At 44.3% G+C, this 15,954-nt stretch overlaps 1 protein-coding gene across 1 annotated transcript in view; it reads right to left on the reverse strand.

Moving 5' to 3' along the window:
* ABCA12 (ATP binding cassette subfamily A member 12) overlaps window positions 1-15,954 on the reverse strand; it is a 122,657-nt gene that overhangs the window by 48,298 nt on the left and 58,405 nt on the right. Inside the window, exons 21-27 of the mRNA XM_083625473.1 lie at window positions 12,760-12,850; window positions 11,726-11,905; window positions 9,680-9,995; window positions 7,695-7,809; window positions 2,320-2,649; window positions 1,304-1,373; window positions 1,070-1,204 (exon numbers count right to left, since the gene is read on the reverse strand). Of these exons, the coding sequence (XP_083481599.1) occupies window positions 1,070-1,204; window positions 1,304-1,373; window positions 2,320-2,649; window positions 7,695-7,809; window positions 9,680-9,995; window positions 11,726-11,905; window positions 12,760-12,850 (1,237 nt within the window). The remainder of the gene's footprint in view (window positions 1-1,069; window positions 1,205-1,303; window positions 1,374-2,319; window positions 2,650-7,694; window positions 7,810-9,679; window positions 9,996-11,725; window positions 11,906-12,759; window positions 12,851-15,954) is intronic.

Here is a 15,954-nt window from a genome sequence, read left to right on the forward strand (position 1 = left end):
TACATGGTCTATAAGACTACAAGCCCAAAGAATGTGGTAGTGTGAGTTCAATGTGATTTCATCATTTCCCCAGAGTATATTGCACTTGTGTGCTGTGCAACCTCTGATCAAGTGAATGTGTTGTTTTCTTCCCTAATTTCCCAGGATTATGTTAGGGTACCCAGACCACATGAGGGCCACAGGGCTCTACAAGGACAGTGTTTGCTGCTGCCCAGCGAGGGACTCGCCTGCTGCTGAGGGCCTGAAGGGCCTCGCCTGCCTCCTTCCATCTGGGCACAGAGGGCTCCGTTTTTGTTTTTTAAATTGCTTTTTTTATCTATGTCATTTTAAATTGTAACTGATATTAATGCTGTATTCTCAGTTTTAGATTTTATGATTTACGTGGAAGTTGTTTTCTATTTTGTTGTGTACTTTTTGATGTGTTTTATTTATTGCTTATGACTTTTGTTACGTTGGTTATTATGTAAATCTTGTCATGCTGTAAGCCGCCTAGAGCATGGTTTTAACTATGGAAAGGCGGCGAACAAATAAAATGATGATAATGATGCCACTATGCTGTCAAAATAATTACATTAAAACACACACATACATTCCTGAATTCATCTGCCTCTAGAAATAGAGTGGGAGAGCAAACCATAATTTACATATGGAAAATTATGAGTGATACCTATTCTGGTTATGACATTTGTAAGTACTTTGTATGGCCATTCGTCATGCAAATACATCCTTCTGCATAGTCCCTAGAAGCAAAGAATGGTAGCATGTGCAATCATATAGGGCACATGTCATTTGTTCAGCACTTGCAAATGTGCAAGGGAGAGGATGCCCTCATTAGGAATTATTATTATTATTATTAACAACAACAACACCCCCCCCCACATATCTTGCTGGGTTGCCCCAACCAAAGAATGTCTTTGGTGGCTTCTCTGTGGTTAACAACACAGTGGGCTGCAGTCCACAATCTGTCCCATCTAACACAAACTTAATAGACAAATAATGCCCTTATGAGCACCCTAGTAATTGTGTGTGTTTGAGTGTGTGTGTGAAAATTCTTGCATGCACTACTTACCTGGAAAAACATTCCTAATGTACCAGCCCAGAATGAAATAAATAAAAGAATCGATCAGAATTAACCAGCACATCCAGCCAAAATTAGTCTCATCTCCGGACATAGGTGATTTATACATATTATCCCACTGCAGGCCTACAAAAGAGAAAAGGTAGAGACAATTTCTCCATTAGCCAATGAAGCAGACTGCACCAGGGCTACCCAGAGAAGTCTCCACAAAAGAAGAACCCTTACCAATGCCCTGTTCTTCATAGCGGGCAATGTACTGGCTTGCATAGCTGAACGCAGTTGGAGACAGCAGGCTCTGGAAAAAGCAGGGGAGAAACAAACACACAAAAACCCTACTGAAATATTTGCATACAATATCCAGGTAAACATATGAAGACGATGCAGATTTCAGAGACATATAAAATGTAAGTATAGATGTAAAATTATACCCCATGATTCAGCTGAAAATGAAAGTATTTTTTTAAAACAAAAGAAGGGAGAAAGTGGGGAGATGAGAAAGAAGGTATTCCTGAGAGAATGAGCACAAAGAAGCCTTGGGAATCATTCTTATTATCACCGCAGACTCTTCTTCCTACAAGGAGAGTAAGGCAACATCCATGCAGTTCACCCTATAAACTGGCGCTCTCTCTCTCTCTCTCTCTCTCTCTCTCTCTCACACACACACACACACACAGAGAGAGAGTTCTAGGGACCACTGACTGAGCATCATGACATCAGTGTGCTTTTTTGAATCCAGCATTGCACATCCAAACCAAATATTCTTGACATTTTGCCAATTCTCGTCTATTTTACCCTGTATTGGATAAGAGGAGACATAGAAGTGTTAACTAGGGCCGACATTTTGGCACCTGAGGCAGACCCCAAAATGGCGCCCCCCCTTCCCACCAGGGAAGTAGAGATGAAGGAAGATCTATGTCAGGGATAAGAAGGAAGGAAGATCAGCATTGGAATCTGCTGGCCCCGTGAACCCTGCTGCCTGAAGCAATTGGGCCTAATATTACACCACTGCTATTGTGTGGTTGAGAGACATGTGTATTTAAGTTGACCCACCCCCCACAAATTCTTTGGTAAATGACCCTTCCCCCAGCCTTCAGACGTCTTGAACTACAATTCCCACCAGCCCCACCTAGCACTGCCCTGCTGGAGTGGATGGGAGTTGTAGTCCAAAACTTCTGTGGGCTCCAGGTTGACTAAGGCTGCCCCAGAACCTTCACGCATCTTAACACAGCTGAGAGGTTTACCAGCAGGCTCTTCACGGAAAAGCTCACATGATTCTCAACGACAAGCAGGACGATGAATGGGAAAAAGGTCAGGATGTAGATGAGACAGCCCACCAAGGCAGCAATGTTGGTGTTGTTGAAGAAGACGCTGATGAGGTAGCACATGGCGATGATGGAGAAGCTGTAGTCCAGGAGGTACAGGAACAGTATCACAACGTTTATATGGGAAAGGACGTTCCCAACTTTGAGCATAACAATGAGAAATGTGGTAGTAATTAGGAGAAAGGTGGCACACTCAATGAACCAGGCGATGAAGTGACTGCTGGAATTGACACCCATCATCTTCATATACTATGGAGGGAGAAATAATAAAAGGATAGCCACTTAATTGAATTCAAACATGTATATTAGTTATTACTATTATTTATTATGAAAACAAATTTAGAAACCAGTTTCAAAGAGGTGCACAGGGTAAAAACAGACTAAAACGCAGAAACACAAGCTCAAAGAAAAATAAAATCAATTTAGCCAACTCAATTTAGCCAACAATTTTTAAAGCAATTTAAATTTAAAGCAATTTTTAAAGTAATAAAACCATTTAGACAAACACCAAAGTATTACGTACTGTCGTCTTCTAAAACAGGTAAAGGACCCCTGACAGTTAAGTCCAGTCATGAACGACTCTGGGGTTGCAGTGCTCATCTCACTTTATTGGCCGAGGGAAAATGCCGTTTATCTTCCTGCTGGAGCGGTACCTATTTATCTACTTGCACTTTGACATGCTTTCGAACTGCTAGGTTGGCAGGAGCTGGGACTGAGCAATGGGAGCTCACCCAGGTAAAAAAGGTAAAGGACCCCTGGATGGTTAAGTCCAGTCAAAGGCAACTATGGGGTTGTAGCGCTCATCTTGCTTTCAGGCTGAGAGAGCCGGTGTTTGTCCACAGACAGTTTTCCAGGTCATGTGGCCAGCATGACTAAACCACTACTGGTGCACGGAGGACCGTGATGAGTGCCACAGCACATGGAAATGCCATTTACCTTCCCGTCACAGTGGTACCTATTTATCTTCTTGCACCAGTGTGCTTTCAAACTGCTAGGTTGGCAGGAGCTGGGACTGAGAAACGGGAGCTCACCTCATCGCAGGGATTTGAACCGCGGACCTTCCAATCGGCAAGCCCAAGAGGCTCAGTGGTTTAGACCACAGCGCCACCCGGATATTCTAATTATGTACTGTAGGCATAGTAAGATGGCCGTTGTCTCTTCTTTTAAAATAGAAGGCGTGACTGCTGGTCTGTAGCATTAATTTCAGTTTTACAGTCTCTGAGAGGGACATGTCAGTCCTTACCAGGAATGCCCAAATTGTGCCCCACTAAGCTGAATGTGCACACCCTAATGAATTGTGAGAAATCAGATGCTTGAGGCCACTGTTACCTCTCCAGTTCGTATTTCTGCAAACTCTGACTAACAGCAACGTAGATGGTTTTTTTCTTTTGTGTGTGTGTGTGTGTGTTTAAAATTGGGTGTTGTAGAGGTTGCCTTTCAAGGCCAGTGGGCTATGTGTGCATTGATAGGTTTACAAGTGGCAATGGCCCAACCTATCAAGTGTGCTCCCAGTAGGGACTATTGACTGGTGCCAGGTCAGCAATAGCTCTGCCAGCTTCTTCCAACAAGTGTTGTTTCCTGCACCAAAATCTTTAACGTATTATGATCAAAAAGTTGGAATCTCTAACTGGCTAAGCTATGAAAAAAAACGAAATAAATAAACTAACACCATGGTGGAGTTCAAACGGAGTGGCACTTACCATACCTCCCAAATAGATAAGTTTCTCAAAAATACCAGCTATTCTAATATTTTAAATTGCCAATCTGCTGAACAAATCATGCACCCCACCCTAAAATTCACTCCATTTAACATTTCCAGGCTGTTTCTTTGGAGTGAACATTTATAACTCAAGGATTAGGAGGTAGACTTCCTTGTACGACATCCTTGAATGCTACTGGTGCATGTGTGAAATATTTTGCTCCATTTACCCCAAATATTTTGCTTGGTTATTTTTTTAACTCAGCATAAACAAGAATGTGTGGACCACTTCTTATGTTACATTGCTGAGCCGCTTTAACACAGCTTCTTCCCTGGCAGAAACGTAATACCAGAGGTGTGAGAAGATCACTCTATAACTCCTCCTCATGCCTGCATTACCACATTTTGCAAGAGAGAGTTATTCTGGCATGGCCAAGACTCTCTGAAGCTAACCTCCGACACAACTACTCTGCCCTTTCCCTACAAATACTTTGAGGATTAGATACACAGATATAACTCTACAAAAGTTAAGACTCTCCACACTTGCTGCTCATCTAATATTACACAAATGACATCAGAGCTGTTTCACAGTGGAACAATCTCCCTCAGAAGGTGGTGCCCTCTGCCTCATGCGAGGTTTTTAAGCAGAGGTTGGAGGCCATCTGTCATGGATGCTTTAGCTGAGATTCCTGCATTGCAGGGGGTTTGACTAGATGACCCGAGATGATTCTGTGAAATAGTATCTCTGTGGGGATCTGTTTGCTCAAAAACAATAATTTTCTTTGTTTAACCTGTGGAATCGATTGAATCGCTAATGAAAGTGCTAAAAGTCCCACTGAGTGTTAGGACAGCACACAGGACCATTTTGAGCAGAAATAGCCTCGTATTTTAAATAAGTGTACACTAAATTGAGAGTAGTTGGGCTAAGGCAATAATTGATTCTGTGGAAGTGGATGCTGTACTTCATTGACTACCAAGACAAAGAATTACAAAGCCCTTTTGCTCCTCTGGTGGAAGTTCAGTTTGAAAACTAAATCAAGTTAAGAAGGGGAAAGATTTTCACATTGATCGCTATGTTGTCTCACAGGAAATCTAATCTTGCCTCACTTGAGATAATAACACAAAAAACACCATGGTATGTAAGAGGTCAGGGAAGTAGAATCATGTCAGAAGAACCAATTATGAAAGAAATAATTTCTTAACAACTCGCTGATGTATCTAAACAAAATAGCGAACAGCTTCCAATCACTGGTCTTACTAATGACCTTTCTTCTATAATCTATGGCTTTCTTTTAGAGGCCCATAATCCAAAGAACCCCTTTGCTGTGTGCAAAAGTTTTTAAGAGCTCAGGAAGCTGCCTTACGAAAGGTCAGACCGTTCGCACATCGAGTTAAGCATGGTTGACATTGATTGGCAGGGGGTCTCCAGAGTTTCAGACAGGAGTCTTTCCCAGTCAGGACTGGAAATGCCAGGGATCAGAGGGGCTCAGAGTGTGACCTGTGTGGCTGTACTGGGCGCAAAATGTCTGGGGTGCCAAAGCAGGGTCTGCCACCAGTACTCCACTGCACGGCGAGAGGTGGGGGGAGAGGTGTGCCAGATTTTGGCGGTGCCCAGGGGGCCACTGAAATCTGAGGTGCCAAGGTCCGTCACTGCAGGGATCAACCCTGAGACCTTCAGCATGCAAAGCAGGTGCTCTTCCATTGAGCAACAGACCCTACCCACCTACATCCCAGTTTTCCTCTTGATGTTTGTTCCCAGTGGAACTTTTCCAGACAAATATTCCCTGCTGGAGTGCCAGGAAAGTGAGAATTATACTCCTGCACATATTTTGTCACACTGCACATTGATGAAATGGGGGGGGCTAATAATGTGCATGATGCATAACTTGCACGCAGGACACATGGTTTTGACAGGGAAAGCTTCAAGTGCAGGTAACGAGAGAGCTGGACCATAAAGAAGGCTGATTGCCGAAGAATTGATGCTTTTGAATTATGGTGCTGGAGGAGACTCTTGAGAGTCCCATGGACTGCAAGAAGATCCAACCTCTCCATTCTGAAGGAAATCAGCCCTGAGTGCTCACTGGAAGGACAGATCCCGAAGCTGAGGCTCCAAGACTTTGGCCACCTCATGAGAAGAGAAGACTCCCTGGAAAAGACCCTGATGTTGGGAAAGGAGAAGGGGACGACAGAGGACGAGATGGTTGGACAGTGTTCTCAAAGCTACCAGCATGAGTTTGACCAAACTGCAGGAGGCAGTGGAAGACAGGAGTGCCTGGCGTGCTCTGGTCCAGGGGGTCACGAAGAGTCGGACACGACTAAACGACTAAACAGCCTTAAGAATGGACTGCTGAAACGTGCACTGAAAGCTGTTTTGGAAGCTGCAGTTAGTGCTGAATGAGGTAGCTGAGCTCTTATTGGGGACTGCCTATTGCCAACAATTTACACCAATCTTGACAGAACAACACTGGGTGTCTATATGCCAACAAGCCCATTTCAGGGTGCTTGCATTGACTTATAAAGCCCTACATAACTTAGAGAGAGTGCCTCCTCCCACATAGATCTGCCTGGCTGTTGAGATCTACCAAGGAGGTTTGTCAGGGCGGGCCCCGGCTTTGGAGCACCTCCCCTCTGTGCTGCAGCTCCTGCTCGCCCTTCTGATGTTGCCTATTTGCCTAGGCCTTTGCTGGACACCAGTGCCTGGATTCCTGCCATTTATTATTTGTCAAGTGGTCATTTATCTGTTTTAATTGTATCCTACCCTAGAATTGCGTTGTGGTGAAAGAAGGGTAAGCAATATTTCAAAGAACAAAGAATGTTAAATATGCATAATTAGGAGTAGGAACAGAAGGATCTGCTTCTGCTTTCTTGGTTTCTCATTTTTCCAATCTTACATTGAGTTCTCCACATTTTGCATCAATTTATAAATGAAATTGTAAAAATCTATCAACATTCGAATGCAAACTCATTTTATATGCAGTTTTGAATAATGTACACAATTTTGCAAGCAATGTCCCCCAATGCAAGGAGTTTTCACTAATATATTCATTTTTATGGATACTTTTCCTGAATATATGCATATTTTCAAACATTAGTTGAAGAACTGCACCGCAAAATGTAGATGTGCTTCAGTTCACATACTGTTTCAGAAAGTGCAAATTCAATAGCTTCAGCTTTCACTGGAAAAAGGAACTGAATTTCTCCTGCATCCCTACATAGGAGTGATAAACAACATAGGAGCACCACAAAGAAGACTGGAATGTCTTCAAGATCAACTGCTAGGCCCCTCTACATTCTTGGAGAACTAACTCTGTTAGCTTTTAAAGGTGCAAGTCTTGTTGGTAGTCTATCTCTCATTCTGAAAAATGAACTCTGAGACCTGCATTCTCAGGTCTTATCCAGGAGCAATTTCCACTGAATTTGCTTGTATGAATTGTTTTGGAGAGGAGCTCAGGGCATAGCTTTCATAAGTGGTTTCTCTGTCAGTCTCTGTGAATTAGTTAACAGGGAACCCTATAGACTGGATTCCTTCCACCCAGGTACTCAGACTGTCAGATACAGCCGCAGGGTGTGGTGAATACTCAAAACTTCAGACTACCTCATAAAGCCTCAGGTCTTTTTCTTCAACGAGTTTCTTCACAAAGGCTGCAATGTAAAGTATCCAAGCAGCCATCAACATGAATGGAAGGGAGTAAGTCACACTGGTTAGGAACCTGTAAAAAGAAAAGCAATTATTTAGCTGCAAAGGCAAAGTATGTTGAATTAGGGAGGGATAACTAACATGACTTTCAACATAAAAGCCTTGGTTTTTTCTCTGAAACTTGGACTATAGTTAAAAAACATTTGGCTCATTCTAGGAACTGGTAACTACATTCAATGAAAGGATTTTTGCTTTTACTATAGCTACTGGTTTGTGGCTCTCAGAGTCCGTACATTGAGCCATGTTTTGTGTCCCACCCTTCCTAGACTGATACTTAATATTCCTCTGCATAAACCTATGTAGGGATAAAGGTATACGGGCTCTTATACCTTTGCAAAACTCTATGAAGTTAGAGACTGGAAGTAGTTTCAATTTTCCGCCTCAAAACAAAGCATACTATGTTTTGCCATGTTTTGCAGAAATATCACTTGCCGTTGTGATCTTCTCAGGAGATGAATATGAAAGCAGCAATAACATCTGTGCCAGACAAGTCCTGTCCTAGTCATGTTCACTCAGACTTATATCCTACTGTATTCAACATGGCTTATTCCCTGGCAATTTCCTGTGCATACAGGACTGCAAACTTAGATTTACTTCTGAGTAAACATGCATAGGTTTAATTTGTAAACTGAATCATATTTACGTGGAACTAAGTCCCACTGAAAATGATTATTTTTGCAATCATTTATTGACAGAGCATACATAGTATGAATTTGGTATGGATCCACTTGCATTCTGAGTTTACTTACACAAAACACTTGGATCAAACACAATTTACCATTAGCAATGCCTAAAACAGTGATAGTGAGAAATCAAACCTTACCATGGCTATCGTTAAATAATTTAAAAAGGGGAGATTCCTATCTGAGAAGTAAAAATTACTTAATTCTTAAAGTTAAGATACAGGCAACCAGATGTTGCAGGATTCCACTACAATGGGTGGGTGGGTAAGGGTGGGGAGGGAGGTGGGTAGAGGTTGGCATAAAAGAAAAGGAACATAGTTTTTCAGGGTTTCGCATATTGTTAAGGCAGCCTATGAGGGGATAAATGAAGCTTGGGTACATTCAGATGTCACACTCTCCATGAGTTGGATCAAAGCACAGACAGACATTATATCCAAACTATCAAACTGTGATTTGAATGAGCCATCCAAATCAGGATTGCTGTTTGGTTTGGAGATCTTACTTGATCCCTTTGCCAGTTGTCACATTATGGTGGTTTTATCTGACCAGGAAGTGTTTTAGCAAAGAAGCCTGATACAACTGGTGAGGTTGTGAGTGACCATATTTATGTCCCATTATAATGTTTATTTATTTATAAAAATATTTATATAACACTATATCATAATACCATATCTATGTACCATTAAAAAACCCTCATAAAAATGTATACTCAGAGATCATCTGCTATTGAGGAAAGATGTTTTCCTTATTGTCTGCATCAACTTGGTGGCACAGAACAGTTTTCAGCAGGTTTTTGAAGGTTAAAACAGAAAGCACCTCCCAAATCTCTGTTGCATAACATTCCATGGGCTGATGATACCAAAGACTCAATTTATTGTTGCCAATGATGTGCCTGCAGATGATCTCAGTGACTGAGCTAGGAGATAACAGTTCAGGCAGTCCCTCGGGTACCTGGACCTAAGTTGTTGAGGGCTTTGTAAATTGGTGCAAGGTCCTTGAAGGTGGCCCAGTAGTAGGTGGGAAGCCTGTGCAGATGTTTTAACAGTGGTGTCACATGTTGGTGGCTTTGTGCCCCCACCCAGGAGCCCCATTCTGCACCAGGTGGAGCTTCCAAGGGCAGCCCCACAGAGAGCATACTGCTATAAACGCTCTACCATTTATTAAACACTCTGCTTATCGTGGTTTAGTCAGCAGACTTACATGTCTTTGTTGTAGCAGGGGTAGGGGATAGCCTGAACTTGTACTGCGATTTCTTCTGCGGTTTTCCCGGTCTGCAATTCAATGATTGCTCTGTCAATGCTATCCTGGATGTAGATAAATGCTCGGCTGTAGATCTGACTTTGCGAGGCTGAGTTATGTGGACCCACCGTCCAGATTTTCTCTCGTATTCTTCTGGTTGTTTGGGAAATCTTGCTGCTCATTCGGATGGTGTAGTTGACTAGCGGTGGAAAGGAAAGGTTGCCAGGAATTTCTGTCTCCTCCCTCTTTCTGTCTGAGAATGGCTTGAAAATGATACCTTTTAAAAGAGAAAGAGAGAGAAATGCATTTCACTGCAGCAGGGCTAAGGGGGGTTCGTGTCAGTAGGTTCCTTACTGGGGTGGGGGCCATCAGCAAGTTGACCCTTGACACTAGCCTTGAACTCTGGGATTCAAACTCAGAGGCCTATAGACAGGGATCAGAAGTTGTGTCTGTTGTTGGTCCTCCCCACCAAAATGTCCTCCTCAAATTACACGTCTACTTGCCTCTGAAGCAAACACACATTTACTTTTCTCTCCCCAGCCCTGCAACCATGATTCAGACAAACTGGTCACCTTTTATGTTGTTTTTCAGATATCTTGCAACTTCCTTAATTAAACATTTGTTCAGTAACCACTAAAGAAGAAAACCCAGTAATTTGGAATCGAACTCATGCATTGCTTCATTTTAATAGGGAAACATCCACAACATTTCCCAGGGTCCCTGTATCACATGCATCACCATACAGACATCCTGGAAATAAGTAAACTAATCTGTCAGTCATTAAAACCAAACCAATCCTGTTAAATATGTTTCTCAGTTCCTTATCACCTTGTTTCTATATGTGCTACAAGACAAAAGAAAGAACTCCAACTGAAGAGAGAGAAAATGTTTTGTCATATAGAAAATTGATAATGGAATTTGGAGATTACATTTAATGAAAGAATTGATGCAACAGATTTGTGTAGTCATAAGTAATTCTTGTAGCTCGATAGTTTCATTTCATTTCTTATGGTAATAATGATCCCTCAATACTCAACACAACATTATTCAACACAACATAAATTGTTCTGGCATGATCTTATCAGTATGTAATACTGATATTCTATCTCTTTTTATCTGGTAAATGCCACTAATGTATCAGATGCTATATTGATTCTGTAGTACTTAATTGACAATGCAAACTTCTTTTGTTTTCTGCGTTCAACTTCAACTGTTTTGCTTTGTTTAACTTGTAACACTACAAAATTATCAAAGAATAAATAGCTAAGAAATAAAAAGCAGTTACTGCAAACTTTAAAAATTGCTCTGGTCTAGGGAAAGGTGGGTGAATTGGCAGAAGAGGCTTCCCCTGGGTTTGATGCTCAAAAGAAGTCTGTGCATTTGCCAAAAACAGGTTGAGTACAATTGCCTGGCCTTCTCACTGTTCCAGCTGTGTATACCCTTTATTTTGCTTGTGATCTTAAGCATGCTTTAATAAAATGAACAGGCATTAATATAATGTCTATTGCTATGATTCTCAATTTGCAAAGCAGAGTATCTTAAGGATGTTAAGTTAGTATACAATAAAAACACAGGTATATCATCAGATTTGGGGACAGCAGAATTGAGAATTGATATGGCACGGCTGCCCATGTGCCCATTGGAGGGAAAAGGTGGGAAGAGAAATAAACTAAAAATTGAAGTGAGCTATACAACCGATTCACACCTGGCCATTGCAATCCCTGCTGATTCTCGCAACAGATCTTGCTTACAGATAACCTCAGTGCGTTGCGCACTTTATTCCTAGGCTGCTTGTTTGTTTTAAAAGTTATTCCTGAATGATGCTGGAACACATGCAACTGGGGATCAGCTTTGATTTGTCAAGTAATGTATTTCAAAACAACGATGTAACAGATCAGAATGAATCATCTCAGCCCAAAGATCCACATTTTAACACCTCATCTTGAATTTTGGTTGAAAACTATTTCATTTCAGTAAAGAAATCCAAATTCAGATGACAATACTCACTTGCAAGAAGTTCATTCTTCAAAAAGAAATCTTTTGCCACCATTTCCAGCTCCTCTACAGTCTTGAATGGACGGATACGATCAAACAACACACATGAGGAGATATTTACTGAAAGTCCTGCTAAGACGCTAAGCTGGTTTATGATGTCAGCATTATTCTGTAGTTCCCAACGTATATCATCTGGGGGTGGGGTGGGGAAATGAAGCAAGAGAACCATAATCAGTGGTGGACTTTGAGCTCTCAAATTTCAGCAGCGCCCTGTGCGAGACAAAAATCCGCCCCCCCAGCCTCTCACAATGTATTCTACAGCATTGTTTTGGCAAGCCCTGCAGGATGGCACCCAGGATGACCACACCAGTTGCACCAACCTAAAACCACCTCTGCCATAATCTATTCTCCTGTGGAAGACACAAGAAAACCTAAAAATTAGCAGAAGTTACTTTTAGTAGTTTCTGTTCACAGATTCATAAAGCTGAAAAAGATCTAATGATTGCCTAGTTCTCTCTGAAAGGGGTAAACTTGTATCTGGCCTAGACCACTTTAGACTATAGATGAGGGCTGAATGACCAAATACTCTTCCATACAAAAAGCAAATCCCTTCACAAATAAAACCACACATTAGGGTTCTTCCCATTTTGGGTGTCTCCAGACAGTTAATATTGTGTGGAAGTGAAGGGATTCAAGTGCATACCAGAACTTTAGATTTGCATGATTAAAGTGGGTTACAGGGCTCTGTTACCCCTGAGCAACAATCCCACTTCACACAAGAACCTGATGTTTTGCAGTTTGGGAAGCAACAGGGAAGCGTGGGGTGTTCTGTCCACCCCACAAAATGTAGTCCCTTTCAGTGGGTACTGTGTCAACTAGTATGCAGCCCAAAAAATAGGTGTCTCCACAGGGTAGTGCATTAATACACACTTATGTTTTCCTATAGAAATCAGCGGCAACCACCCATTTATGTGATACAAGTAAAGGTGTATAATCAGGAACATCTCTAGTACTGTTAGCATGCATGGCTGTGTGCAACAACTTACCCAGCTCATCAATTTGGTTTAGAAGGTCATTAGCATCTAGTTTCACCATGAGTTTGATGAACACTTGCACAAAGGGATTCTGCAGTGCATTCTACGAAATAATGGAATGAGAGCTTGGTTAAACAAAGTACATTCAACCACTTTTCAAAATTAGAACCACAGTTGTCAAAATGAGGAAATGAGTCCCCTGTGAAGAAGGTATGGTCAGTTCCCAGAGAAGACACAAGCTTTTCCTCTTTCAGTGGCTGGCTTCTTGTGTCATGTAGGCCAGGCCCAGGAACTGAACCTCAAGCTTTCCATTTGTAGAAGAAAAAGGGCTGGACTGGAACCAAGCCATGGAACACACCAGGATTAGCACAATTTTGCCATGATAATTATATACCAAGGCTGAGCATGTAGTGGGTTTTAGCAAACTGTTCCCCAATATCCAAAGATGACTGTCAAACCCAAAACTCCCTATATCTATGTTATGTACTGAGTTGAATAGGATCCAAACTGCAGCAGTCTGATTGGTCCTAGAACAATAGGATCCAAAAGGCAGCAGTCTGATTGGTCCTAGAACAATAGGATTCAGAATGCAGCAGTCTGATTGGTCCTAGAACAATGCAGCAGTATGATTGGTTGGCAGGAACCACCCAATCATGCTCCAGATAGAAGTGAATCCACAACCTGATTGGCTTACAGTAGAATTCCGGAATTAGCCAATCATGTGCAGCCCATTGTGTAAATAATGTATATAAAGCAGATACCTTGAGGGGACTTTCATTCATTCCTCCTCACCACTATGAGCTGAATAAAGAGCATGAAATCACTTTGCGACTCTGAGTATATTTCACTGGCGACGAAGGTGGGATCCCGCTGAGCTGACTGCCACACACAGCACCGCAGCACCGCCACCTGCCGCACCGCTGCCTCGCACCGTGTATCCAGGCTTCAGCTCCGGGACACAAGGAACTCAGAATGGCAACCGACAGCAGCTTCTCGCCGTTCAACCCAGCATCTGGAGACTGGGAAGCGTACGCCTCCCGTTTCACCTTCCTCCTAGAAGCCAAAGGGGTCACCGATGAAGAAGACGCCAAGAAGAGGGCAATATTCTTCAGCATCTGCGGAGAGGAGACGTTTGAAATCGCCCGGGCTCTCCTTGCACCCGAAGACGTCGCTACTGTTCCATACAAAACAATAATGGAACAGCTGAAGGGGCACTTTTCGCCACAGCCCTCTGTGGTGGCTCGTCGAAATGCCTTCTATGCAAAGCGGCAAGCCCCTGGGGAAACCATAACTGGGTTTGTGACCTCTCTCCGCCAAGCTGCCCGGTTCTGCAACTTCTCAGAGCTGGAGAACATGCTTCGTGACCGCCTCGTCGGTGGCCTGAAGGATGAGAAGCTGCAACGACGCCTCTACGCTAAGAAGGACCTAACGTTCCAGGTCGCTCTGGAGGAGGCCCTGGCAACGGAAGCTGCCGAGAGGTCGACGCAAGAGGCATGGCCGAGCCAGCCGTCCCAACCGAGGGTCCACCACGAAGACCTCACCGACGACTCAGGATCCAACAGGGAGGAGGTGCACCGAGTACAGCAGCGCACTCAAGCAGCCCACATACCACAGCTGCCTCGACGAGAAGCAGGGAACTGCGCAAGCTGTGGAGACAGTCACGAGAGGAGGACCTGCCGTTTCCGCAACGCAGAGTGCAGGCAGTGCAGAAAATTGGGACACATCGCCCGGGTGTGTCGAGCTCGGCCCACCCGACGCCAGGCATCAGATGACCAATCCAAGAGCCCCAGGTCCCGGGGCCCAACACACCAAGGCAACTCGACGGAGCTCACGGACTTCCAGGTATACCAGTTGCCCCACCCCAACGTAGAGAAAATTTATGTAGAGGTACAGATAGAGGGGGCCCCATGCCGCATGGAGCTTGACACGGGTTCAACTCTATCCATAATCTCGGCAAGGACCTTAAGGAAACTGTGTCCTACTGGGGGTCCCAAACTCAGGCCGGCCCCATTCACCCTCCGGGACTTCCAGAAACGTAAGGTCCCCACAATGGGGGTGGGGACCTTCAGGGTGCAATACCGAGGGCGGACGCGGCAACTGGACTTGCTTGTGGTCAAGGGCCCCTACATTAGCTTACTGGGATTGGCATGGTTTGGACCACTGGGGCTAGCCGTCACCGGGGTGAACCACACTACCTTACAAGTGGACGTGGACGCCATATGCAAGGAATTTCCGGGGGTTTTTGATGGGAAATTGGGACAGTATACGGGCCCCCCCATTGCTCTACAGCTTGACCCCGCAGTACGACCAGTCAGGCTCAAGGCCCGCCGGGTCCCGTTCGCCCTGAAACCCCGTATAGACGAGGAATTGGACCGACTCGTGGAGCAAGGAGTGCTGGAGCCGGTGCCTAATGCCCCCTGGGAAACCCCAATCGTCACACCCGTCAAGCCGAATGGTTCGGTCCGCATCTGCGCAGACTACAAATGTACCATAAACAAGGCCCTCACGGCCCATGCATACCCAGTGCCAGTGGTCAGCCATGTCCTTGCCACCCTGGCTGGGTCGAAAATTTTTGGCAAGCTGGACTTGGCCCAAGCATATCAACAACTGCCAGTAGATGAGGCCACAGCAGAGGCACAGACGATTGTGACGCACAGAGGAGCGTTCAGGGTAAAGCGGCTGCAATTCGGTGTCAGCGTGGCACCAGGCATATTCCAGAATCTAATGGACTCTCTCCTTAAAGGGATTCCTGGCGTCACCCCCTTCTTCGATGATGTGTTGATTGCCGGGCCCACACCAGAGGAGTTTGAGGACCGCCTCCGCACCGTTCTGCACCGTTTCCAGACAGCGGGTCTCAAGGTGAAGCGGGAAAAATGTCTACTAGGAGTGCCTCAGGTGGACTTTCTGGGATTTATGGTGGACGCAGAAGGGGTCCACCCGACTGGGGACAAGGTACGGGCCATTTGTGATGCCCCAGCGCCCAAGAACAAGACTGAACTTCAGGCCTTCTTGGGACTATTGAACTTTTACCATTCCTTCCTTCCCCACAAGGCGGCGGTAGCGGAGCCCCTACACAGACTCCTGGACAAGCGGGCCCCTTGGGTGTGGGGCCAGCGCCAGGAGGCCGCATTCCAGGCAGTCAAGGACTTGCTTGTCTCAAACTCGGTCTTGGCACACTTCGACGAGAGGCTGCCGGTGGTGCTAGCA

The sequence above is a fragment of the Podarcis filfolensis genome, assembly GCF_964270895.1.
Source record: "Podarcis filfolensis genome assembly, chromosome: 1".
Lineage (NCBI taxonomy): Eukaryota > Metazoa > Chordata > Lepidosauria > Squamata > Lacertidae > Podarcis > Podarcis filfolensis.